Source organism: Dermacentor albipictus, chromosome 1 (genome assembly GCF_038994185.2).
Source record: "Dermacentor albipictus isolate Rhodes 1998 colony chromosome 1, USDA_Dalb.pri_finalv2, whole genome shotgun sequence".
Classification (NCBI taxonomy): domain Eukaryota; kingdom Metazoa; phylum Arthropoda; class Arachnida; order Ixodida; family Ixodidae; genus Dermacentor; species Dermacentor albipictus.
Window position 1 is genome coordinate 321,079,354 of NC_091821.1, and position 27,958 is coordinate 321,107,311.

The 27,958-nt window shown below is 46.7% G+C and overlaps 1 protein-coding gene and 1 long non-coding RNA gene across 6 annotated transcripts; one reads left to right on the plus strand and one right to left on the minus strand.

Annotated features, from left to right (window-relative positions):
• Nucleotides 1-14,769, plus strand: LOC139054522 (uncharacterized). 2 transcript variants are annotated; one of them, XR_011511303.1, is made up of 3 exons: nucleotides 1-882; nucleotides 1,354-2,125; nucleotides 14,660-14,769. It is a non-coding gene; the product is annotated as an uncharacterized lncRNA (long non-coding RNA). The 2 variants fall into 2 exon arrangements; XR_011511304.1 differs by having other exon boundaries at nucleotides 14,614-14,764.
• On the minus strand, nucleotides 1,950-27,181 carry LOC139054521 (uncharacterized). 4 transcript variants are annotated; one of them, XM_070531609.1, is made up of 5 exons: nucleotides 26,932-27,181; nucleotides 23,880-23,912; nucleotides 9,924-9,984; nucleotides 2,155-2,388; nucleotides 1,950-2,086 (listed from the first exon to the last, which is right to left on the minus strand). In XM_070531609.1, the coding sequence occupies exons 1-4, from the start codon at nucleotides 27,011-27,013 to the stop codon at nucleotides 2,160-2,162; spliced, it is 405 nt and encodes a 134-aa protein (XP_070387710.1). In that variant the 5' UTR covers nucleotides 27,014-27,181; the 3' UTR covers nucleotides 1,950-2,086; nucleotides 2,155-2,159. The 4 variants fall into 4 exon arrangements, 3 of the variants coding, with proteins under 3 accessions (XP_070387710.1, XP_070387711.1, XP_070387709.1); XR_011511302.1 differs by lacking the exon at nucleotides 9,924-9,984; XM_070531610.1 differs by lacking the exons at nucleotides 1,950-2,086; nucleotides 2,155-2,388 and adding an exon at nucleotides 3,321-3,608 and having other exon boundaries at nucleotides 23,850-23,912; nucleotides 26,949-27,181.
• Nucleotides 27,182-27,958: the final 777 nt, after the last annotated feature.

Below are 27,958 nucleotides of genomic sequence, written 5' to 3' on the forward strand. Positions count from 1 at the left end.
ATCCGTAGTTTTGTGCAAAAAACCTGACAATCGACTCTGGATGGCCCGTACGTACGTGTTGCGTCGAACTTGTGAACAGGGATCGCATTTTGTTACGTGTGGTTTCATTTTCGGTTGATTTATTTACACCCTTCTACTTTATCACTGTCGCGAAGGCATGAACGTCGGCTATACAGTGAAAGCTCGTTAATTCGAACTTCAATAATTCGAATTTATGGATAATTCGAACTGTACGATTTGGTCCGGCCAAGCTCCACAGAAGTCTATGTATAAAAAAGTCCGTTAATTCGAACGCGAGAAGGTTCCCTCACGGATAATTCGAACTACGCTCGCCTGGCACACGGCCCGAAACGAAAGTGTCTGCGTTCACCCGGTGAACGCAGCGCAAGCGTTAGGTTCACCCAAACGTCACGTCCGGGACGCCACATCCGGTATTTGTTTTTTTCACGTCCGTGATGTCACATCCGGCCTTTTTGGCGGCATAATATGGCATATGGCAGGCTCGGAGTGCACGAAGCGGTGGATCGCTTATTTTTCGGGCTTTTGCTTCTCGTAAGTATACTTCGTCTTTGCGTTTGATGTGCATCTACTACGCGTAGCTAATCTTTCGACTGCATGATGCCATATATAGGTGTTCTGTGATGATACTTTATAGCCAGGTTCCTCACGAGCTTTTGTGATGCATTGCAGGGACCGCCACACCGGCCAGCCAGTGCTACAGTGTCCTAATGCAGAGAACGTATATTACACGGAACTGCGCTCCTTCAGAGTTATTTAGAGTCTTTTTCAGAAGCACGTAACAGTAACATTACTTGGTTATACTTGGTTACGGTGCTGCTACATGGCAGAATATTTGAATGGCAGATGTCCCGAGTTCGGCATGTAAGTACGTACGTACGCGCGCTTGTTTAGCCTAAATAAGAGTTTCTATTGTTCCCCAATGGAAATGCACATTCCTGATGCACGGTTCAGATCTGCCGGCTAAGGGCGGTAGTGAATAAAGTCACCAAATTGCGGCCTCGTTGCGGTCTCGCATTGCGGCCTCATTGCACGGTCGGGAAAAATTGCTTTAGAACCAAAATTTCGCTGCGCTGTCAGTAGCCATTCACTGATAAGCTTTCTCCGCAGCGTAATGCTCAGTGCAGGTGTGATGGGGGTTGTGTGTGCGGTCGGTATGTGACCGATATTCCTGAACGCAGTGTCATTCAGCGATGTGCACAGCTGTGGCTGATTGTAGAATGTGGGCTGTGACAGGAGTGATGGGGACCATGTTCCTGCCTCGGCCAAGGTTGCAGCGATTTCACAGCTGCAGGGAGCGCCCAGGCAGAACCTAATCTCGGCCCTATGCTGCAGCTCCAGCTTCTTGAGACGGGCACGTGGTAGTGCCACGAGTGGGAGGACGTACCGCAGGCGTGAGGTGGCTACTGCATGGTACAGCCGCAGAGCCCACCTAGTGGTGCAGCTCTGTCCTCGGGCAACAAGCTGGGAGACTGCCTTGTGGACCCGGAGGACCTGGACATGCAGGGTCTTGACAGCAGGCAGCCAGGTCAGCCGGTGATGAACGTGTAGCCCCGGGTACGTCACTGCCAGGCTTCAAGGTCGCCTTCCAGTTGCAGCTGTGCAACGGGCGATTGCTCTTGGGTGGAGCAGCATGGCCTCGGTCTTCCTTGCCGAGATGGCAAGGCCAATGCAGCTCATGTAAGCAGCGGCGGTGTCGAGGGCTCTTTGCAGAGCCGAGCGCGCACTGCTGTGGCTGTGTGGTGGATTTCGCACACATAGGGCGATGTGGTCCGCGTTGATGGAGGTATTCACGTGGTTGTGGGGGTCAGTCTGCAGGACAGCAGGCAGTCGGGCCAGGTTGAACAGGAAAGGGCTCACCACTGATCCTTGTGGGACGCCCTCTACCAAATAAGTCCAGGGCCTGCTGAACGACTGGATAGGGCAGGCCGTCAAAGGCCCCCTTCATGCCGATAAGCACCAGGAGCACGGCGTCACCGCAGGCCTTGGCCTCTTCCAGCGTGGAGACCACGTCCACGATGGAGTCCGCACTGCATCAGCTCCGCCGGAACCCTATCTGCTCATCGGCCTGAAAGCAATGGCCTCCATCAGCTTGCAAGCAGCAGAGGTGAGTGAGACTGGCCGATAGGAGCTCACGTTTTTCAGCCGGCCTTCAGGATGGGGGCCACGTAGGCTGTGCGCCATGACTCTGGCACCTGCCCTGACTGCCAGATGTTTAAGCAGTCAAGCAGGTGCAGCTGCTCGCTGGTGGCCAGGTTGCGAAGCATTTGGGTTCCTGGTGCACTGGGCTCGTGGTGCACTGCGATGCTTGGAGCTCGTGCAGCGTCAGCGGGTCCTGGTAGATAGCCATAACCTGGCTCGATGTCCACCCTGGGTGGTGAGAGAGAAGGGAAGACGGAAAGGCAGGGAGGTTAACCAGGCTGAGTCCAGTTTGCTACCCTGCACATGGGGAGGAGAATGGGGAGTGAAAGAGGGAGAGAGAACTTAAGTGTAGGATGTCTATAGTCGGGCACTCAAGTCTGTTGCCCTCAGGTAGCGAAAAAGTGCTCGGACTGCTTTCTGAGCCAATGAACTGTGAGGCCAGGCTCCCAAGACTGGATGACAGGCCATTTACGGAAGCGAAGACCCTGTGTGGTGGTTGTGCAGGCAGCTAGGCAGGCTGACGGAAGGCTGCCCTACCTTCAGGATGGCTGCAGTGCGTGGTACAGCCGGCGCAAACTGGTTGGCGAGGAGCTCCGCAAGGGCCTCTTCGCTGATGCACAGCGTGATGGCCACGATGAGGACAGGTTGTAGGCTTCCTCTCCTGCTGGTGAGGGATTTGAGCAGTCTCCAAGCCAGGGGTCCCCTGGACCTGCCCTCGATGGCAGAGCAGAGGCGTCTGCAGCGGGCATCTGCACGTCTGTACTCGGTCCAATGCTCTGCCTTGCCCGTCCGGATTGCTTCACGCTCCATACGGCGCCTGGAGGCACGAATGTTGAGCAGGTGGAGGTCCGGAGCGGGGGTATCTGGTTGGGTAGAGCACTGAACGTTGGCAGCCTGAGCACAATCCACGATGGCGCTCAGGAAGTCACGGCCATCGTCCAACTTGCTGCAGTGCTTCCGGAACAGGGACCAGTCTGTGATGTAAGTTCTTGACCTAGGCCTTCTCCCAGACCTGGGGCTGATCACGATAGGGAAGTGGTCAGATCCCCATTTGTCCGAAGTTGTGGCCCAGGAGTAGGAGCACTGCTCAGTGTTAAGGGAGAGGTCAATGGCCGTGCGAGCTCTGTGGTAGACGTAGGTGGGCTCCCTGGTGTTCCAAGGTCAGCAGGCCAGCTCAGCTGATGGCATCTGTGAGGCCTTTGCCTCAGCGGGTGCAGCTGCGGCTTCCCCAATCCGTGTGGTGTGCGTTGAAGTCACTGCACAGGACTGCATGCCCACCAAGGCGAACAGCCAGCTGGATGAGGCTGGAGGGATCCCACGGCTTTCCTGGACGGATGCAGATGCTCGCCACAGCCGTGTCCTGGCTGCCAAGGCGTACCACAATGGCGCATGACTCCAAGGGGCCACCGGCGATGTCAGCAACAGGTAGAACAGCACGCGCCAGGGTGCTGCGGACATAGATTGCCGTGCGTGGCTTTTCCTGGCTTATGGGCTCAATCTAGGCAGGGTGCCGCAGTGCAACTGCGTGTGGCACAGGTGGTGGCACCCGAGTAGTCGGGAAGCCGTAGGTTCTCGGCCACGGCATATGTCTCCAGCAGTGCGAGTACCGTATAGTGCGGAATATAGGTTGAGGTTTTTTCCCAAAAATATTACTAAGGCTACGTTCACACTTGGGAAAACCGCAAGCGGACGGAAAAGCCAAAGCGGCCGGATAATCTTTTTTGCGCATGTACAAAACGTTCACATTTGTTTCGCCACTGCAGCGGAAACCACGTCCGCTTTCGCCCACATTTATCTAGTTTGCGTACGTTTGTCCGCCTGGTGGCACTGTTCATCACACTATTTCAAGACATACGTTCATTCATTGACCCATCAGTTACTAAAAACTACCATTTCACGCAACTGCACGTGTCGTTTTTAACTTTCGTCTACCATGGAAGATAAAGAAGACATAGTTTCGATAGCTTTAGCTAGTTGCTTTTCCTAAAAATAGACCATGAGCAACGGAAAACGTTAAATTTTACGACCGGATGTTTACATGCGATTGCAGCTTCTGGTAAAGCGGAACGTCTTTCCGCTTCGCCTGGGCGGAAAAATCGGTCCGAGACCGATTTTTTTCGCTGCCTGGTTTTCCGCCCGTTTCTCCGCCTAGGCGGGCGGATTTTGTCAAGTTTTTTCCGCTTCCGCCTGCTCCAAGACCAAGTGTGAATGCAGCCTAAAAGTTCACCCCTTGACTTACATACCGGCCCTTGGCACAGCATGAATAGTCGTCTTGCAGCATGTAGGAGCGCAGACCTTTCGGCATCCGCATTGTTATCGCCCCCTTGGTGACCGACGCGGCCCAACTCGCGGGCGCTGCGCGGTTCTTTATTCTGACGAAGTTCTTTATTCTATGGCGCCCCCGCAGGGGCGTCTGCGCAAGCAGGCGTTTGGTGTGTTGCGACACCACGGACCCGAGCACACGAGGGTTGGACCCTCCCGCGTTTAACCGTGCGTGGCTTAGCCGTGTCCGGGGAAAAGGGGATCCTGGGGGTTGAGCCGATGCTGGGTGTTCGGACCTTTAAGGCCCCCCGGCGGAGGCAACACACCCCTTTGGCCTCGGCTTCACGTAGACGGCACCCCCGGACTGACCCACCCGGGGGAAATCGGTAGTTGCCTTTTCCTGTCTCTCTCTCCCTCCAGTCTTCGTCTTTTTCTCACTTTTCATCTTTCCTGTCTTCTCCTAGCTTCCGTTTACTTCCAAATTTTCCAGGCAGCAAGGGTTAACCTTGTGTGAATAACCAACCTAGGTTATCTCATATTTGGTTATAGTGATAACGTACAACTGGCGTTTGCAGGACCTGTTCTTACAGTCCCTGTAACGTCCCCTAGTAGGGCTCCACGGTGGGTGGTTGGCGTTATTGCCGAAAATCAAATTATTCTATGGCTAGTTCCTTCCCTACCCTCCCAGATCGCCCTCAGAAAAGAGGGCGCACCGAAGACGTATTTCAGTTTTTTGGACGACAAAAACCCAACTTCCCACGATTTCACGTAATTCATTCGGAAAAGTCAGATAAACAAGTACGCACGATCTCCCCATTTCTAGTTTCGAAGTCTTTAACTGAGGTTCTTGGTTCAGGTTACAAGGCATCAAGGATGGCAAGTGGAGATCTCCTTTTGGAGCTCCGTGACCTGAAACAATACGAAAAGCTACCTAATCTAGTGTCTTTTGGAGACTTTCAAGTGACAGTGACTCCGCACCGCACTATGAACACTACACGCGGCGTTGTCTCAGATGATGACCTGCTTCAGTTGACAGAGGCAGAGCTCTTAGAGGGCTTCAATGAGCAAAATGTTGTTAATGTGAAAAGAATAAAGATGAGGCGCGATGGTAAGGAAATTGCGACCAAACACCTAATTCTCACATTCAATTCAAGTGTCCTGCCCGAATCAATCGAGGCCGGGTACATAAAGCTCCGTGTCAGGCCTTACGTGCCCAATCCACTCCGTTGTTTCAAATGTCAGCGCTTCGGCCACAGCTCGCAGAGCTGCCGCGGCCGCCAAACTTGTGCTAAATGCAGTGCCACAGAACACACCACTGAAACTTGTGAGAACGCTCTCCGCTGTGTAAACTGCGATGGGGAGCACGCCGCGTACTCGCGGTCGTGCCCTTCCTGGAAAAAAGAAAAGGAAATCGTTACAATCAAGGTCAAGGAAAACATAACTTTCAGAGAGGCACGGAGGCGGGTATCATACCTGCCCAAGAAAACCTTTGCCGATGTGGCGCGTCAGGGGGCAGCGTCACAACGGTCTCCGGCGACTGCCCGACCCACACGCAGTGAGTCGGCAGTTACGCCGTCTGCCCCCACGGCGGTTGCAGCTAGCGCTGCTCCGCCTACCGAGGAAAAGGGGCCATCGACCCCGAAGGTGGGTGCAGCCGAGGCTGCCTCAACCTCCCAGGTCCCTCCTAGCGCTGGCAACGGCCGGCGCAGCCAAATCCCCCAGGGAACCCCATCGACCCCCGGGCTGGTGGGCGCAGGGGTCTTGCCCTCCAAGGCGAGACTCTCCCTGGTGACTTCTCGCTCGCAAGAGCAGGTGTCCGGCGCCTCACAAGAGGCAATGGACACTACACCTATCCTCCAGGGGCGCCAAGCGCCTAAGGAGCGGCGAGGTTCACTCGAACGCTCCAGAAAGGGCAAAACTCCCGTTACAGGGCCTCGAAAGGGCTCTGTAATTTAATGACAGCAATTTCCATAAACACTACTTCTGTTTCTGTACACACAGCACATATTATCACCCAATATGGATACACAAATTATTCAATGGAACGTCAGAGGTCTTCTCAGAAACCTTGATGACGTGCAAGAGCTCATTCAAAAACACAATCCAAAAGTGCTGTGTCTACAGGAAACACACTTAAAATCCAAACACACAAACTTTCTCCGTACGTATGTTACGTTTCGCAAAGATCGCGATGATGCCGTTGCATCATCGGGTGGTGTGGCGATTCTCACTCATAAAAGTATAGCATGCCAATCTTTACAGCTACGTACGCCCCTTGAGGCAGTGGCGGTGCGAGCTGTTCTGCTAAACAAACTCATCACTATTTGCTCGCTTTATATACCCCCACACTACAATCTAAACAAACATGAATTTCAGTCCTTCATAGATGAATTGCCAGAACCGTACGTTGTACTTGGGGATTTCAATGCGCACAACAGCCTTTGGGGCGACTCTCGTATAGATGCGCGAGGTCGTCTTGTTGAACAGTTCCTCTTCTCTTCTGGTGTATGCCTGCTGAATAAGAAGGCACCCACATATTATTCTCTCGCCAACAGAACATTTTCATCAATTGACCTCAGCCTAGTTTCCCCGTGTATATTGCCTGAACTCGAATGGGAAGTTATGGAAAATCCTTACGGGAGCGACCACTTCCCCATACTGATAAGAACATCTAAAGAAAACGAATGTCCTCCACAAACTCCTAGGTGGAAGATAGACACAGCCGACTGGCAGAAATTTCGAACTCTCTCTAGCATCGCATGGGCTGACCTATCTTCTTTAGAAATTGATGCTGCTGTGGATTATCTTACAGCATTCATAATAGATGCCGCATCACATTGCATATCCGAAGTAAGTGGTTTGGCATGCAAACCACGTGTACCGTGGTGGAACAGTGAATGTCGGACCGCCCGTAAGAACCAGAACAAGGCGTGGGGGTTGCTGCGAGCTTCTCCCACCGCTGAGAATCTTGTCAACTTTAAAAAAGTAAAATCCCAAGGCAGGCGAACCCGCCGACAGGCCAGAAGAGAAAGCTGGCACAAGTTTTTATCGAGTATTAACTCGTTTAGGGATGAGGCCAAAGCTTGGAACAGAGTAAATAGGATTAGAGGGCGGGAAACATATTCACTCCCCCTGGTAAACACACAAGGCGATACCCTGCAAGACCAGGCAGACTCACTTGGGGAATATTTTGAGAGCGTGTCAAGTGAAACAGATTATACACAGCCCTTTCTCAAATACAAACAAACAGAAGAACGTAAGCCACTAACAACAAAAGATCGAGAAAATCAGCCTTACAACCGTCCTTTTAGTATTGCTGAATTGAGAGCTGCCTTGAGCGCATGCAAGAGCTCCGCACCAGGATCGGATCGAATCATGTACGAAATGCTCAAAAATTTACACAATGATACGAAAGTCACACTACTCACACTCTTCAACACCATCTGGGATGCAGGGCACCTTCCAATTGCGTGGAAGGAAGCCATTGTGGTCCCTGTTTTGAAACAAGGAAAAGACCCTTCCTCAGTGGCGAGTTACCGCCCGATAGCCCTCACAAGTTGCATTTGTAAGGTGTTCGAAAAAATGATAAATCGGCGACTCATCTTTTACCTTGAACAGAGCAAAATGCTTGATCCTTATCAGTGCGGCTTCCGAGAAGGACGCTCCACAACTGACCACCTTGTACGTGTAGAAGCAAATATCCGGGACGCATTTGTACACAAACAATTCTTCTTATCCATATTCCTCGATATGGAGAAGGCGTACGATACGACGTGGCGTTACGGAATCCTAAGAGACTTGTCAGAAATGGGCATCCACGGTAATATGTTTAATATAATAAAAAGCTATCTGTCAAATCGTACCTTCCGGGTAAAAGTCGGCAATGCACTCTCACGCCCTTTTACCCAAGAAACGGGCGTACCCCAAGGAGGCGTGCTCAGCTGCACGCTTTTTATCGTGAAGATGAACACGCTTCGTGCATCCTTACCACCCGCCATGTTTTACTCTGTTTACGTGGACGACATTCAAATAGCTTTCAAATCTTGTAACCTCGCAGTCTGCGAGAGACAGGTACAGCATGGCCTGAATAAAGTCTCAGTGTGGGCAGACAAGAATGGATTTAAGATCAATCCTAACAAAAGCTCTTGCGTTCTCTTTACAAGAAAGAGAGGCCTGGCTCCGGATCCTTCCTTAGAACTGTGTGGACAACGAATACCTATCAGCAAAGAGCACAAATTCCTAGGTGTCATCCTTGACTACAGACTCACTTTCGTCTCCCACATTAAATATCTTAAAGAAAAATGTCTGAAAACAATGAACATAATCAAACTTCTATCCCAGACTACGTGGGGTAGTGACAGAAAGTGTTTAATGAATATCTATAAGAGCCTCATTCGATCACGACTAGACTATGGTGCCGTGATCTATCACTCTGCAGCCCCGAGCGCGCTAAAGATGCTAGATCCGGTCCACCATCTAGGAATCCGTCTGGCCACTGGTGCTTTCAGAACGAGCCCGATTCAAAGCTTATACGCGGAATCAAATGAATGGTCCCTCCATCTACAGAGAACTTATATCAGCCATACATATTTTCTGAAAGTCCACTCAAATCCTCAACATCCCTGTTTTAATACCATTCATGACATGACATATGCTACACTCTTTCGCAATCGTCCCTCCGTAAGACAGCCTTTCTCGCTGCGTGTGAGGGAGCTTAGTGAAGAAATGCACGTTCCACTCCTCGAGCTTCGCCTAATGCATCCAGCCAAGCTGCTACCTCCTTGGGAGTGGCAGCTCATACATTGTGATATATCTTTCGTGGAAGTCACAAAGCATGCTCCAGAGATTGAAATCAAGATGCATTTCCGGGAACTCCAGCACAAATACTCCTGCACGGAGTTCTACACAGACGCATCAAAGTCACACGACGGGGTGTCCTATGCAGCCGTCGGTCCATCCTTCTCAGAATCCGACGTACTGCACCCGGAAACTAATATCTTTACGGCTGAGGCCTATGCCCTGCTGTCGGCCGTAAAGCATATAAACAAATCAAAACTCCCGAAATCAGTGATATATACGGACTCCCTCAGTGTTGTGAAGGCCTTGATGTCTTTCTGTAATCATAAAAATCCAGTAGTTATTGAACTTCACTCCGCACTGTGCAAATCATATATATCTAACCAACATGTGATCATATGCTGGGTGCCTGGACATAGGGGCATCGAGGGAAACGTTCTAGCTGACCAGATGGCCACATCAATCTCATTGCATGCAGATAATCCTACTGCTTCGGTCCCTGTCACAGACCTGAAGCCTTTCTTAAGAAGGAAACTACGAGGCCACTGGCAACGTATGTGGGACAAAGAAATAAATAGTAAACTGCATGTAATAAAGCCACAATTAGGTTTCTGGCCCCCTGCAACAAAATCCCGCCGGACAGATGTCCTATTCTGCCGTCTAAGAATAGGACACACTTTTGGCACACATAACTTTTTACTCACGGGAAACGAGCCTCCAACCTGTGGTAGATGCGGGGAGAGGCTGACCGTCCTCCACGTCCTCCTAGAGTGTCGGGAAGCCGAACATGAAAGAAAGAAGCATTTTCCCTTAGCATACCGGCAGCGCATCCCCCTTCATCCTGTTATGTTACTCGGCCCGGAACCTCTATTTGATACTAACGCAGTCTTGGGTTTTCTGAAAGATGTTGTCTTGCATGTTTTTAGCCCCACATGTTCGTAGCGCTTCCTCTCTTCAGAGGATGTCGCTGTGATCCTTATTTTGAATAGCACATGCCTCTAGGCCCTTGTGGTTCAAGGGCTCAGGCGAGGCAGCAGTGCTCAAAGTAATTTTACCATCTTATATATTTTATATCTTGCATCATTATTCTACGATGGATTTTAGTGTTTAGAGTATTCGTCATTAGTCATCGCCATAATTTTATAGCACGTAGATTTTACGCACTTTACAGCGACAATTTTTTAGGCCACTTTACAGCCAAGTCACATCTCCATATTACATCGTCAACATCACCACTTGTCATGGCGCTCATTGGCCAAACCTGGCCCTTGCGCCATTAAACACCACATATCATCATATTCTATGGCGCAGTGCACCCGGAGCTCAAAGACAGGGTGGCGGATTTTGTCCGCGAGCATCGTGCCAGATTTTTGCCAGTCACAGCAGAACTCATCTGCATCAAAGCTATTGAGATCGCCCGAGAATCCGGACTGCCCAAGGAACAATTCAAGGGCTCCATTTATTGGGTTCGTCGCTTCATGCAACGCAAGGGATTCGCACTTCGACAGCGCACATCAATCTGGCAGAAGCAGCCAGAGGCATACGAGGACAAGTTGGTCGAATTCCAGCGCTATGTTATCCGTCTCCGGCAGCAGCATGGCTACATGTTGGAACAGATCGGCAACGCTGATGAAACGCCGATGTGGTTCGACATGCCGTCGCTCACCACAGTGTGCGAACGCGGCACAAAAGAAGTCGAGCTTCTTTATACGGGGAACGCGCATTCATGGTGATGCTCGCGTGTACTGCAGATGGCAGAAAGCTGCCCCCAGACATAATATTCAAGAGGAAGACGCTGCCGAAAGAGGCTTTCCCACGGGATGTCGTTCGCGTGAATGAAAAGGGCTATATGGACGAGGCCCTCATGCTCAATTGGATTAAGGCCGTCTGGAATCGGCAACCAGGGGCACTCTTGCAGTGTCCAAGCATGCTCGTCTTGGATGCCTTTCGCGGGCACTTGACCGCAGGATTGAAGCTGGCACTCCGCGACGGGAGGACGGAACTCGCCGTCATTCCGGGAGGCATAAGATAATGTTGTGTAGAAAGAAATCGGCGCCTTCAGCAGCAGTCCAGGATGGTAGAGATGCCGTCTCCGCATAGCGTGTTGGATGGTCTATGGCCGTTGCAATCCAACGATTTCCATGTGAGGTCATGGGAAGAGGACCGTACAAGTCTATTCCAACTGCTTCAAAAGGCGAAGCGGGACAAGGCAGAGGTTGTAAAGAGCCAGAAGGAGCTGTTGGGTTTGCTTTGACAATGAACGCAGGGTGCAACATACTTCGCAACGGCTGAAGATGGGCCAGGAGCAGCAACTTCATATTCTGTTGTAAGTCTTGTGGTAGCCTAGATGACCAGTCGTCGCATGATCGTGAAAGGCTTCAAGCACCTCACATTGCAGAGAACATGGTATGACCGGGACCCATTTGTTGCCATCGATGTGATAAATGTTGCGATGTAAAACCCCATTGTGCAGCTTGAATTGATTAAGTTGTCGACGAAGTCAGGCGTTTGGAGGTGACGAAGAATCTTCCATGCGTTGGAGAATAGTTCAGCAGTATGGGTCGATGCGTTAGTGGGACACAAGGACAGATGGGCTGTTGTGTCTTAGCCATTCGAGGGCTACAATGGGTAAAGCCGATGAAGAGGACTCAGGACGCACACAATCACGGAGAGGTTATGGTGAATCGTCATGATTCAGCAGAGGGTAGCAAGAGAGAGCATTGGTGTCTTGATGCTTCTTTGCAGCCCTGTAGGTGACATTGAAATCGTACTCCTGTAGGTGAAGCACACAGCAACCCAGGTGACCTGATAAATTCTTTAGCGATGAAAGCCAGCACAGTGTGTTATGGTCGGTAACGACTGTGAAATGGCGGCCATGAAGACATGGGTGAAATTTTTGCACGGCCCAACAGCGAAGCACTCCTGCTTGGTTATGGTGTAGTAATTTTCTGCACTGGTTAGTGCACGACTAGCCTAAGCAATTACTCGTTCGCGGATTGTGTTGTCGCATTGTAGCAGAATGGCACCGAGACTGACTGCTAGCGTCGGTGTGAAAGATGGTGGGCGCGGTTGGATCAAAGTGGCGCAGTACTGGGTCTGACGTCAGGGCATGTTGCAAAAGCAGGAAAGCATGTTCACATTCGTCGGACGAAACAAAGGGTGCATTACTGGGGAGGAGCTGATGGAGCGGGGACGTAAGTGTAGCGAAGTTGCATATGAAGTGCCGGAAGAAGCAAGTCCAAGAAAACTGCATGTCTTTTTGACGCAGTGGACACAAAATTCGAGGATGGCAGTAAGCTTCTCGGGGTCCGGACGAATACCTTCTTTGCAGACTATGTGCCCCAGAACTTTGATGGCCTCGCTGGCCAAACTGCATTTGTGTGTGTGTGTGTGTGTGTGTGTGTGTGTGTATGTGTGCGCGCGCACACGCGCATGTGCGTGTGTTGAGCTGCAAACCAGCATTTGCAAGACAGGCAAGGACTTCATCAAGATGTTGCAAATGTTGTGAGAACATGGTTGAAAACACAATGTCGTCGAGATAGCACAGACAGGTTTTCCATTTCAAGCCACACAAGACTTATCGATCATGCGTTCGAATGTGGCAGGCACATTGCAGAGTCCAAAACGCATCGCACTGAACTCGTAGAGCCCATCAGGGGTAGCAAATGTCGTTTTTGCTTTGTCGGATTTGGACATCGGTATTTGCCAGTAGCCTGGTCTAAAGTCAAGGCTAGAAAAATACTCAGCACCGTGGAGTGAATCTAGTGCATCATCCATCCGTGACACGGGGTGAACATCTTTGCGCACGATTTTGTTCAGCGCACGGTAACAGACGCAAGAACACACTGAGCTGTCTTCGTGACAATTGCAACGACATGAGTGTCAACAGCTCAAGTGACAGTTGATCCACGAGGCAACAGTTGGGGTTCGATTTGGTTTATTGCAGTAAGCAATGCAGACCCCTCAGAGAAGCGAATAAGGCCAGGGGTAATCAGAATTGCTCGAGATAGGGTATGGTCATAGGGTAGAATGAATACGCCGCCATCCACAATGTTACAGGAGTTGACACCTATAATCTTTTCTCTAGGTGGCCAAAGAACGTAATCGGAAGAGGTGACGAGACGAATGCATTCTTCGTGGTTAGGAAGAGAATTGCCAGTGGCATCATCCAGTTGTGTGAGGTGCTGACGACAAGAGATAGAAGTAAATGCCAAAGATAAGTCCCACCCCAAGATGAGTTCATGGGTCACTCACGAAATACCGCAAAAACAATGTGGTGAAGAATTTAGTCTATGGACACACGAACAGGACACGGTGCGATTGGACGAATAATAACCTTGGCCGCTGCACAAAGAGAAAGGCCGGAGTAAGGCAATTCTTGTGTTTTATAGAGTCCCAAACAGTCACATGGCAATAATCGCCAAGCGTCTTGTAACATGGAGCCACCTCAGAATTGCGCCAAACAAAGATGATGGATGCAGCCAGTCTTGCCAGATAACTACATTTTGACTATTCTGTATTGTTTGCATTTTTTGTGTAAAAGGAATTGTCGCAGAGAGTTTTATCTTCAGTGGCCTTCAGTTGACGTCATCTGCTACAACTAGCACATAAGTTAACTCCATAGCACCACTAGGATGGGGACATTGTGTCGTGGGGTGCTTCCTTAAAAGTGGACAAGAAGATTCTAAAGGAAAAGTGTGAGATGGTCACAGTAATAACCAAGGCATTTGGCATGGGAATGACCCAGCTATGAAAGTATTATCAGATGTGGACAAGCATATAATACTAAATGGCGCCTTGCACGAGTCCCAAGTGTCAAATGTAATGAGTATTGTGCATTGAAAGGGCCAAAAATGTTTTGTACATGCAAGGGAACACTATGGGCATTTGATAACAGTTGCTTAGATGTACTACATTAACAGGAACCAAACGAACTCCCTTAGACATAAGCATGCAGCAAATTCAAGGACTAGATGAAGCTTCAAAGAAGTAACTGCATTTCATGTAGGATAGGTGTCAATGACCTTTGTGCATGAGATCAGTGACAAAAACACTAAATGAATGCAGTACAGTGTCTGTATCATATCTTGTGCAGACCAAACTAGCCTGGAGTTTCAGCGTTCCTTGTCAGTTCATTTAAATAGGCACTACATTGTTCAAAGTGCAATATTGTTCTACAAAACATAATATGCAAGATGTAGCATGCTAACCCTCGTGGCTCAACTACTGAACCGAAACCTCAATGAGCAGTGAAGCTTCCTTGTAATTTTCATCGTAACCATACTTTCGCTCTTGAAAGTGAACCTCTTTAGTGAATTTGCTTGTGTATTAATTTTTCTTTAGGCAAGTATTTTTTATACATGTTAAAGTCTCAATCCTGCTTTTTCTTTCCAGGGCTAAAACAAAATGCCTCTTATTTCACTTTGATCTTTTGACCTAGGAAGCCATCATCTGGTGCTGTGTACAGCAAGCACATGCTTCGGACAAGGAGGGAGCCAGCACCATATCTACATCAGCAAGAACCGCGGTGCTCAAAATAAACATTTTCTGTGCAAATACCTGTCTTTTTATACTTCCAGCATGAATTAATAAGTTTCTTTTGCCTTCACATGCAGGAAGGCTTATAGGAATAAATAGTGACTGTTGAATGCCCAGGAAAAGCCTTGAAGCCATTCTACTTGTACAGTAATAAAGTACATGTGTACTTGAACTTGATAGTTCAGAAACGAAAGGCAAAGTAACAGGCAAAATGCTCGGGGCAGCAGTCGTATAAATGGTAGATGAACACAGCTAATTGTGCTGTCCAGTTTCATTCAGTTTGACCAAATGTTGCAAGAATTGCCTTCAATATGAATCATTCAGTTTAGCCAGCTAAAGTCGAACTCGTACAAACTTTGGAATGTCTGCTGGGAATTTTAGCATAAATGGTATGTGTGCATCCTTCAGCAGCACCACAAGCCCAGTAAGGTTTTTGCGTTACTGTCCCCCCTCCCTTGGGGTTATTGCAGTGTCTACTTCACGTGCTTGAGGGTATAATGGAGAATGACTCCATTCTCCAATGAGAAGGCTATATAAATATGCAGGACAAGAGCTTGTAGGCCTGGTTATAAGCATGAATTAGATATGTATAGACCAAAGGCAATATGAATACAATATGTTAAATTGCATCCATATGTGGGAACTGCCCACATCAAAGGAAAGAAAGTGCAATACTTGCAACCTACCAACATAAACATCAGTCTAGGGAAGGATTCTGTAAGGATCCACTAAGTTGACTGTTTCAGCACACACTGATTAGGTAGAGCTATAAGCTGGTAGAGCAAGTGGCAATCATCACCATGGGCTCTCGTGCTCTATTCATTCAGCGTGTACTGGAATGGACAGTCCACTTAGTCAACACTTACAGACTAGCCCCCTAGGGCTGTGGAAGCACGCAGTATATTAAGCTTAAGTCTGGAGTGCTACCTTCTGCTTATGTGGCAAGTCCTCCTGTTTACCTGTTCCTTTCAACTGAGAGCTGAGCACTGCCTAGGTTAAGTCAGAAAAAGCAACCAGCGTCCATAGAATTCAAACTATTACTATTTGCCCTATATAAGGGGACAGTGAAGCCTAAAATGACACTTGACTTGGGCCATATTTTTCACGATATGCCCGAGAATATTGGGATTTCCCATCAATTTTACCCTTCCTACATCACATAGTGAACAACCTGAAAACTTAACACTGTTGCGCAGAGCGATGAAGGGTCAGGATTTGAGCGAGAAAACAACACATGACGCCTGAGCGCAAACTATGAACTGGTTTATTTTTCTGCAAGTGAAGCGTACATAAAGCCTACACGCATGCACAGGAGTCCTCTTCCCGGTCTACCTACACCCTCTATTGTCAGTGATTATGCTAATCTCTTTATTGCTGAGTGAAATAGACGGTGGGCTGACACATGAGCCCTGTGGGTCCACCTTGAGGTTGTATGCTTCCACGACTTGTCTTTTCCTTTGGTTCCTACTTTTCAGCAGAATCATTCCCTTGTGATAATCACCAGTTGATAGTTTGTGCTCAGGTGTCTATTGCTTTCTCGCTCAAGTCCTGTCCCTTCGTCACTCCGCACAACAGTGTTAAGTATGTTGAACCAACTAGCACACTGCACAATTTTCCTGATCTTGAAAACAATTGTAAACTAAAGTCCGTGAGAAATAAAGTGTTCTGTCATGACATACAGATTTATGCATGATCACTTTGCTATATAAAAATACAATTTTAGCCAATGTTAACGAAGAGCTTCACTTCTGGAGTTCACTTAAATAATGTCTGTGATGCATTGTGACAGTACGAGGTCCTGGAGATCCTACTGTGGAGATATGTCAACATTGAGCCTGTTCCTGTTTAATGTATGGATAGATGCCTTCACGAAGAGTTGGAGAAACTGCACAATACAATGTTTTATATCACATGTAATAATTATGCTGTGATAAAGTGTACACGCCGAGCTTAATGTTTTAGAAAAGCTCAAGAAAAGGCTCCAGAATAGGTATGATGGATAGGCAACCTTTTATTTGGCTCTCTTCATAGTGAAATCTAGACGCATCACCTCAGCCACACTTAGTAAAATCTGTGGGCCCGTACTGCCCATGCCTTTACTGCACAAGTTGCCTTGGTGCTCCCAGTCTTGACAGGTAACACTCAAGCACACTCTCATGCACGTGTTTGTTCCAAAGCTACAGCTGCTAACTAAAGTAACTCCCACATGCGATTCTGTAACTCTAGACCTAACTGCAAAAACGCATGCAGTACTACGAGGTTGGCATGGAGTCCACATGACATGTGCACAACTTCAAATTTCGTATAGGCAGCAGATAACTGGTAACCTGTTAGAGTAACAAAATGGATGCCAAGGAAAATTCACCCAAAGCCTTAGGCAGGAAAATGAGGTGTTGTGGTGAGATAAATAGCAATCACATTTGATCGACTGACTAAAAGCTGGCAGGGGTATTGCATTTGACATGATTGAAATGAGCTGCAGCATGGCATGGTAACTGTGGCAGCCTTTACAATGCCGCGCTCTCTGAATTACACTTATGTGCATCCATATGCTGCAGCGACCAACTGTTTTTATTCAAAAAAGCCAGGTTTGTGGTTCAGCACACATCATACGCTGGCAAACTCACTGATGAGTCAACTCCCTGAGATCATCCCATGAGTCTGAGTGAGCCCAGCTGAGCAGTATTTTGGCGAGTTTGAGCCCGAGTGAGCTCGGCTGAGTAGTATATACTACTCATAAGAATATATATTCTTATGAGTTCAAGTGAGCAGCTAATTATAATTTTGGCGAGTCTAAATAGTGAGTTCCGATTATTTTGCCAACATATATATGGTCCGTGTACTTTCGAAATTCAGCTACGAGACTTGCGCATAGGTTGGAAATTAAGCTTCTCGCCAAGTGACTACTGCATAAATGATCATAGAGCTAGCGAAGAACGATACGCCTTCATGATGCAGCGTGCCGCGCGGTATCCATGTGTGCAGCGTGCCAGTGGATGGGTGCGTGTTTGGGAAATTGGGGGGTTTCGACCCATCCACAGATAATTTACATAATACCTTTCTCCATAGTGTATTATTGCGATAGCAATTTTTGGACACCCTAAGCGAATTTTCGCCATCGCCCTGATGTTTGGTTTAAAGTCCAAGTGTGACAAAAATTATAGTGCTCCGTTGCATCCCACATGCTGGGGTTAATTGCGAATGAAAGGGTGCGTTTGTGAGCCGAGAAGGATGGCAGCTTTATGCGCGCTGTCCACGTCCCGTGATCAAGTGCGCGCTAGGGTCAGAGAGCGCGCGACGTCTCTTGCCCGGCCGTGCCCGTGCATATGGCTGTCCGCGCGCAGCAGAGTGCATATACACGGCCCGCGCGTGCCACATTTTTTAAAAGTAATTTGCGGCCGGTGTAAAGGCGGCAAGCCGACGTGGCTGCTGGTTTCACGAGTGTCAATAGGAAGTAGCGATATCTAAGTTTCGGGCGAAATTTAGAGAACAGTGACTTCCTTAGAGGGGCCAAAATTTTGGGGTGCATGAGCGGCACCTATAGTAGAATGCAGTGTTCCATCGTAAAAAAAAAAAATGATGTAACAAAATAGAGTGCTGAGTGTTACGTCTTTGTTACATCAAGGTTCAACAAAAATTAAGCGCTGGAAATCAGCGCTGGACGCACATGCAACTCCTTACTCCACACTGAAAACATTTTTTTAAAATACTTTGTACATTTGTATAAATCCCTACCTGCGGATATTCCTCTGGTTTAGCCTAATTATGTGCTGCCTACTTAACTTACTGACGCAGCATACGTATCATTGCGAAATTTATAACTTTTTGCTTTTAGAAAAAGCATCGAGTTATTGAATTTTGCGAACAGAAAAAAAATTGCAACTTCCAATATAGCGCGCTTCCTAGGCTATTAAATAGCTACAATGTTCAAGGAACGTACTGTTTCCATGAGTGGTTTACTCATGCAGTAAGATGTACTGCTCCTACACCTTGTAATAAAAAGCATATGCATCGACACATAGCAGCTGATATTCTTGCTTATTTTCTCATCACAGAGGTAGATGGGGCACATGAACCAATATGCTCACACAAATCAACGTGACCAACTACTGCGGAGACATGGCAACGAATTCTTTGTTTACCTTGTACACCACAAGTGCGAGGTTTGCGCATTAATTTGACTTCATGAAACCCTATTTATACTACAGGCTTTACGGCAATGCTTGCATGCAGTGCGGTGAAGCACTCGACGAAACTGCACATATTATATGATTTGTTTGATATTAACTCGAGATGCAAACGTTTGTGCAGGCAGGCAAGCAATGTTTCCATTCACGCAGCGCACCAAAATAGCGAGGTATATGCATTGATCTGGTTTCATGGCATCGTACTTTTGCCACTAGCTTTACAGCAGTGCTTGTGTATAGTGCTGCGAAGCACGACGGAACTGCACGTTATTATACGGTGTGCTTGAAATCCACTCGAGATGCAAACGTTTGTGCAGGCAGGAAACGAATGATTTAATTCACGTAGCACAACGCGAGAGCGCGCTCTATGCGGTCCTTTGCTTGAATAAAACTCTATTTCTGCCACAGGCTTCACAGCAATGCTTGTGTAGAGGGCTGTGAAGCTCGACGCAGCTGTAACAACATCCCACAGTACATCCGATTTTTACCGAGTTTGTTTTAAAGGGCCTCTCACAGGCTACATAACAAATTTTGGTTATACACTGAAAGTTGTTACGTGCCCTCTAAGAAGTGTTCTACCGCAAGCATTTTTCAAATTGGTTCATTAAGAGCAGATAGAGAATCATTGAAGTGCCGCGAACGCATGATTTCAGGAGGCGAGCGTCGCCGCCTATATAAACACTCTCTCGACATTCCCCGTTTCGCCTGTGTAAGCAAATTTCCTTCACTGCGTTCTCCCATACCGGAGCCGAGGGCGGGTATACCCTGCCGTCTTCTTTTTTTCACCGTCACCGGCACACTTCCGGTGACGGTGTCGCGCGAGCTGTTGCGCTTGTCTCGTTTCCTGTAGCGGACGATAATGCGCGCTCTACACGAGAACACGTGATTAGCGGTATAAGTCAGTGCCCCAGCACTGAGGCAAACGCGAGAGGATAAAAGAGCATTCATGATCGCAATGCTGGAACACAGTAGACAATGACGTATAGTTTCGTTCTCTGCGCGCGTGCAAACGTCGGGAAAAGGAGACGAAACGGAAATTCATCTCTCTTGCTACAGTGCGAAGTAAAACAAAAGCACCCAGACATTCGGGTTGTATTTTTCATTATTTCTCTAAACTTTAATTAGTTCACTGCAGCAACAGATTCAACAAATAACTGATGCTGCCTTGAATCTAAGTCACGTGTCACTCTGAGTGCCATCACAGCACAGCCTGTGCTCCTATGCTGCAGCAAAGTTACGGGCATTCATCTGCTTGCTGCTGCGATAACATTATGACACTTTAACTCAGAGGTACGATTTTTGTTGCGTGAGATTATAGATAGCCAGTAGACTACTTGTCTGATGTTAAATGCTGACCCACTGGCAATCCACGATGCACTCAACGAAAACGTTTTTATGCTGTGTGTGGCGTGACTCACCAGTGACCCACACGCAAGAATTCTCGCTCTTGTGTTGCCATCTGAGGTTTGAAATTGCAACTAATATATATTTTTATTGCATTGGACATGGGGTGGCATGTTTGTTTCGGAGAGTGGAGTGGCGGCGCATTTCTCAGTTGGGTTTCTTGCAAACTTTCGCAGCAGTCTTTGAAATACGTGCCATTGGAATAAGTACCTGCATTTTTCTTGCTACTCCTAAACTTTTCAGCGTGTCTAATAGATAGATCCTCATGCCCCTTACGGATGAAAAAAAAAAAGCACAATGTAGAGGAAACAAATAAACTTAGTTTTGGGCCAGAAGAATGCACCAGCAACTTCGCGATCACCAGCGGATGAGTCAAGTGCTTCAGTGTCAGATGTTCAGCAGTGGACAGTGAAATCAGTGACAAAGATAGTGTTTACGAACCATCACAGACCTCAGCCAGCATGTCGAATGGAGAGTCAGACCTGACTGATGATTCTGAGGTGAATGATTCAGGATACAATGCTCTCATTTCTCTCAGCCCATCTCTAGAGAAATGGACACCGGCAACAACCACTTCGCCTAGTGTGACACCACACGTACTCTAGGCCGCCCACTATCATTCAGTTGCCATCTAGCCGTTATGCCCCATCTTTATGTTCACTGTTTATTACGGATGACATTTGGCAAATGATGGTCAATGAAACAAACAGGTTCACACAAGTGTTGAAGTCAACTACTCCTAAATCTAAATCACGCTTGAAAAATTGGACGGAAACCAATGCCAAAGAAATTAAAGCATTTATTCGAATACTGATTTGTATTGGTCTCCTCCGTCTTCCTACTCCCAAATCTAAATCAAAGATGAAAAATTGGATGGAAACCAATCTCCAACAAACGAAAGCATTTGTTGGAATACCAATTTGTATTAATCTCGTCCATCTTCCTATCCGAGTCACTACTGGGCAAAAAGTAACCTGTATGGTGTTGAACTCATTCATCAAAATATGAGCCGTGACCGCCTTTTCCCTACTTTTGAGGTTCCGGCATTTTGCGGACAATTAACTGGTTGCAGAGTTGCAGGATCATGTCTTTAAGATCCATCCTCTGGTAGAGAAATTGAACCAAAATTTTTGCCACTGTGCTTGAGCCAGGAAAGGAGGTTGTGATAGATTAAACAATAGTGCCATGGCGTGGCAGACTTTCGTTCTTACAGAGTCAGGCTGTTCAAGGCATGTACCAAAGACGGTTACAGGCTAAAGGTTGATGTATATGCCGGAAAGTGTGACTGAACAATTGGCATCGGACATGCCGAAGATGTATGCTTGAAACTCCTGCAAAATTACAAGGAAGTTGTGTGCCCGCTGTCCATAGACAACTTCTACATGAGCTTGCCGCTCACTTTTCGCCTTCTAAAGGAAGACACTTTCATTCGTGGCACAGTTTGCTCAGTGAGGAAAGGGCTGCCAAAAGATCTCACTGAAGTAAAGGTTGCAAATGGCAGTGTTACCGAACTTCAGTCCAAAAATGGAGTGAAGGCACTGAAGTGGATGGACAAGAGGCCTGTTCTGATACTCACATCTGTCGCCAAATATGAAGCAACTTTGGTGGACAGTGGGAAGAAAACAAGGGACAATGCACCAATCATGAAACATCAGGCCGGTCTCGATTACAATGCAGCAAAAAAGGGCATCGACTATAGTGACCAAATGACGTTATACCACAACTGCCTTAGAAAAGGACTCAAGTGGTACAGAAAGGTAGCTGTTGAGTTGCTTGTTGGATGTGTCATCATAAATGCGTGGAACATTCGTGGCATGCTTGAAGGAAACTCTACGCCAATTATAAAATTTCAAGATGAACTGGCTCATTCACTGTTCGGCCTTCGTCAAGACAACATCGAAGAAACTCGTGGGAGAAGTGTCCACATGCTCAGAAAAACTGGCACATCGGCACACGACACTCAGTGGCTCTGCACTGGCTGCTATGCGGCCAACAGTACCAGCAGTAGCCCAAACACTATGGTGAGAGTGAGAAAAGTGACCACTTTCTGTGAATAACGCCCCGGCAAGCCATTCATCTGTTTGTTGTGCTTTAATTCTAAGCACAAGTAACCTGAGAAGCAAGCTAGCTTCAACTGTAAAATGAGTAGGATGAAAACTTCAAGACATGGCTAATGTTCATACTAAATTTTAGCCTTTCTCTAACTAATAAATATTTCTAACACAGGAACTGACTTCTTGTCTTTTTTAATGGCAAGCACTTTGTAGTTCAACATAGGTTTCTAGCATCTTGAATCCATTGAGGGGCTACAGAATGTATTAAAGAAAGCTAAAAATGCATAATGTTGTGCTGAATGTGATCAAGACACATGTACAAGAAACTATAGTCATTAGTTCGATGAGGACAGTAATGTGCTTTAGCAAGTTAGAACTTTGTTACCAACTTGCCCACATTCACATCTTAACAGATTTAACAATGTTTCCACTACGTGGAGAACCTTGATCTACAGTGCTTTTATCATACTGAAGAAGGTTGGTGTTCCTATTATAACACGTGTACTTAAGAAGCTCAATCTCTCAGGATTTCATGTTGTTTTACTTGACATAAGCTTACGAGGCTTACAGATTACGTGCTCGTATCTCAACGTAAACACTTACTTCCTTTTCAATGATTTTCATTTCTGTAAAAGCACAGTAAATTTCGTCAGACGAGAAGTGCAAATGTGTTTTTTATTCTTTTATACTTGGTGCTTGCTATTGTACAACTTACTTATATCAACTTGCTTGTTTAGAAAACTCATAAAGAACACTCCCCCCACCTTCTTCTTTCTTCTTTTACTTTCCATTGACTCTGACTTTCATTATGCTAATAAACTTCAGAAGAGCTTGCTCTCAGGCTAGTTTGTACACACTGCTAAGAATGAAAAAATGGAGAGAAAACGGGACAAGAAAGAAAGGCCTACAGAATGCTGATTTGCGCGCGGCAATCTATATCAAGGACGGGGTGCTGGACCAGGGAAGCTAAGAAGCCGCCACAACAAACTATGGGAGCTAGGTGAATGGCCTCGATGTCCACACAGAAACATAAATATAGGAATGTTATAGAATGCTGTGTCATTCAACAACCCCGTGAATGTTGAAAAGCGGGACAGTGATTAGCTGAAAAGAGTTTCAGAGAGCTCCAGGGAGTGGGGAGGATGATACAGTAAGGGGGCTAGGGTGGTGACACGCATTAAGGGCATCAAGAATGAAGTGAAAAATTATGGGACATAGGGGGATTGTCTCATCACTGCTCGATCGCTCAACACCAGCTAGCTGTGGCCAGTTGCCTTAGCTGAGATTCACCTACCCTGTCATAGCATGTGCTGTGCTTGCTGCTTTGCAGTCTTTAGAATAGGCAGGTGTCAGGGAAGCATGCCCATAATGCCTGCAATTAAGTAATAGGCGACTTGCAAAATAGTGCCCGCTCTCTTCCATACACAGCCATGGCTGAACCACTCACTAGCAAATCTGGTAAGAAAATAACGCTGACCTTCACTGTTACTTGGGCTGCAACAAGTCTGGGCTGCAAACAAGAAGACACAAGACAGAGCGCTGTCATGTTTTTAGCACAGTTCACTTTCCTAAGTAATGTACCAACAAGGTCATAATATACATTATGTAAATACATCAATTTGTAAACAAAATGTTATTTTTAATATAGTCATTTTTAAAAACAGCACAAGGATGATAGCATAATTTTAGGCGTAGTCTTAGCAATGAAAAACTTTTGTCAGAAGTTAAGCAAAGTTTTGGCAACGTAAAAATGTGCATCCTCATTGCTAAAGCATTCCTGTCCGGGGAGTGCTAGGAGTTTGCCTTGGTGTGATGTAAAACCCTCCACACATTTATATAGTGCTAGAGAGAGAGGTGATGGGGGAGTGGTAGTGGCCAGTGGAGAATCCTTCCCTGAAATGAATTTCTGGCTACATCACTGAATGTCTGCAATGCCTTGTAATAGCAATAGGTTTTGGATGGAAACACTATAGATGATACCAGTGAACCTATTGAGCCTATTCCTGTTTAGTGAGGTGATGTATGTTTTCCCAAAGAATTATAGAAACTGTACAATGGAATGTTTTGTACCACCTGTAATAACCATGCTGTAAGAAAACAGAAAGGCTGAGCTTAAATGTTGTAGGAAATCTCTTAAGAGGCTCAAGGATCGGTAAAGATGACTAACTTCTGTATTCTCCACTCAACCCTCCACCTGGATTCAAATGCACAGCAGCCCCACTCCTTGACACAGGCGGTTGCTTAGCTTTAATTAAACTTCATGTCAATTACTGTGAAACACAGCATCGTCTTCAGTCAAGGGGTGGCACTGCGCTCATCTCAGTAGAATGAAGCTTCCAGTCATAGATGGTTTCAGAATACAGGGCAAGTGACCTCACATTTTACTCTCTTCGTCGTGAAATCTAGACACCAAAGCCTCGGTTTGAACAAGTAATGCTTTAAGCGCTCTCTCATGCATATGTTTGCTTTAAGGCAGAGTCAGCTTACTATTTCCTGCTTCTGCCACATGCAAATGACACAAAAATATCTCAATAAAATGATTGTGATTTAAGTGGTACACACTCTCTGCAATGTGATTAAATGTTTGTAATAAAAGAAGCACTACTCATGTGCTGGTCAGCATCAGCAGCATTATGTTCACCAAGATAGCTCTTTTGTCTCAATATATTCAATATTGTTGCAAATTTAAGAGGTTTTGCAGCTAACATGTAGCTGTCAACTTGTGTCTCGAGAACATACAGCTTTAGTTGAGAGGAGCGCTATATTGCATGAGACAAAGGAGCATTTTTAGACTGCTTGTTTTATTTATGTGTGAAAAACAATTGTGAAGGTTTTAATAGGAAAGTAATACAGTAGGTGTTGGCAACGCGAACAAGCCATGCAAAGTGTATGCATTAGAAATGAACTATCCAGATAAGGACCCCCCACCCCACTGATATATGTCAATGCTATAATATCAAATGCTGTGACATTTAACACATATGGTGACTAAAAAAAAAGGATAACTAAAGCAAGAGCAGCATTAATAAAACAACAATATCAACTGCAAAATTTATACAATTTTTCTCAAAACTTTTATCTTCGCATGAACTGTGGCTTCACACACTGTGGGCACTTTTGCTAACAACCTTCACATTTCACTAGTGCTAATTCTAGCTTCCCTTTAGCTTCTAGCTTGATTCTAGCTTCCAGCTCAACTGCAATGTTTTGAACGTCAGGGCATGTGCAAGTGAAAATTAGTTTGTGATGGCCATGTGGATCTGTTTCTCTGCCTGAATAATAGGGAGAGGAGGGCAATATAATTGCCTTGAGAACTATTAAGCAGAAGCAGCATGGTGGATGAGGAGCAGTGGCCGGGATAAAACATTTCAGGAGTTCAATGTAGTAAGGATACAGGAGTCATATGATTAACTTCGCAAGAATATGAGGCCATTATAACACTAAGGGAAACAGACTGGCCCATCACACTGAATTTTCAAATATCGTAACTGGTCTAGAACACCTTGCACAGCTGCTGTAATTAGGAAAAAAAAAATGTAGCATTGTCTTAAAAAGACAGCTTTTTTGTTTGTTTAGTCTGCTATGCCACTGTACACATTATTACTATTACTTTTTTTTCTTTTGGAACAGAAAGTCACCATATGCCTGGAGGTTTTAGATCACCTTCTTGGTGTGCTCCCGATATATGAACAGTTCGAAAACATTAACATTGTTGCTTGGTTTATTGCTCAAGTAGAGCGGCACGTAACGACTGACTACGGAACCAGGCGTGTGAATATGCACACCCTGTATCCAATCAACCCCTATATCAATCAATTTTGTACAATTAGACCTCCATATATTGAACTTTAATGTAACAAACCGTTTTACTTTGCAGAACTTATTTGGTGTGCATATAGAAATCTTCAATTTATTGAATTCTGTTTATCTGCAATTTCAATTTACGGAAACTATAAATTCTTCTAAAATTTAAATGAGGATATGTGTTGCATTTGAAGTGTAAATTCTATGGACGTACAAGCGCTTTCCGGGAGTAAAGCTTCACGATTTCCTTCCAAAGTTTATTCGACTTAAGGTCAAAATTCTGCAGCAAAGTTATAAACGACCACAGGTGACAAGCAGCTGAATGCGAGGTATCTGGTACAGACCCACGGGGGAAAACTTAAAAACCACAATAGCACACATTCAGGCGAGTATGTAAACAGGCGAACTAAGCAGGGAACAAAAACAACACAGCACTGCTTTCATAGGTCCCGAAAGATCAGAGTTTCGTCAGAGTTGGTGCAAGCACGCATCCGCAGATAAAACGGGCTCCCACCGTGCATTGACCAATACTTTGAGAGCTGACGCCTACACAATAACCGGGGTAGGTTACAGCACTTGTTTCTGCTCTGATCGTATAGTGTTCGAATGATGTCGCGACAACGCAAGTGCTTGCAATAGGGGCGACGACCTTCCATAACTCCAGAACTAGGGTGTCTAGACACCATACCAGAACATCACAAAAGACCGTTTGCACATGTACTAACCAGCCAAACAAACTAACCACGGCAGCGAAGACCACTTAAATCGAACATACAACGCAGAAACACCTCGTAAAGGTTTCACCATAGAGAAAGGTTACACCTTGTTGCACAGACGCTCACAAGAAATTCAAGAAATGTCCAAAGCGCACTACCGCCGCCTTTTAAAAATCCAACGGGAGCCAAGCCAAATCAGTAATAAGTTGGCTATTTGGGTGAACGCAACGTACCCGTTGCGTTCACCGGGTACGCCCAACGCCGGCCCAGAGAAACACGCCTACTGCCTACACACAAGGCTGTATTGCCTCCGAAACGGAGAGAACGGCGAGAGAAGGCAAAATCGGAAAAAAATCTAACCGGCGTGGAGTCAGCCAGAAGGCAGCGGCGGCTGCCGCCTGTCCGTTCTACGGAACCTCCGAGACTTCTTGCCCGTTGCGAATCTCGGAGGCTTTGTAAATCTTGTACATCTGCTAATGTTGTGCGGAGATGGCACGGCAAGCGCCAAAACACAGCGAGTCAAGTACATCGCATCTGCGCTTGCAATCAAGAACCAACGAATCAGGGCCTTCGCCACCTTCACATGTTCAGCGCCTTTGTCTCGGCAGTCTTCATCGGTTGTGCACCTCTGTTTTCAGCTTAGGAGGTATCGGCCGTCGCGATTCATTGTGATGGTGTTAAGCCTCGGTTAACGTTCGTTTCGGTGGACATCGGTGGTGTGGCACAGTCGGACCCAGAGCTTCGACTTGAAGATGGCGTGTGCCCGCGGCACACGCCATCAATTTCTGACACGCCAAATTTCTGACATGCCCTACTGCTTCTAAATCGCAGTGTACTGTTGCTCTTCTTCACTTTCGTTAGTTCGAACTTTCGTTAATTCGAACTGAAGCGGCTTCCCCTTGCGGTTCGAATTAACGAGCTTTTACTGTATATGATTCGTCCCTCCGTGGTACTGCGGACGGCTGTGTGATCGAGGCTGCACAGATCATCCCGTGAGAGCAAGTGTTGTCGAAGGACCCTTGCGCCGTTTATTTCT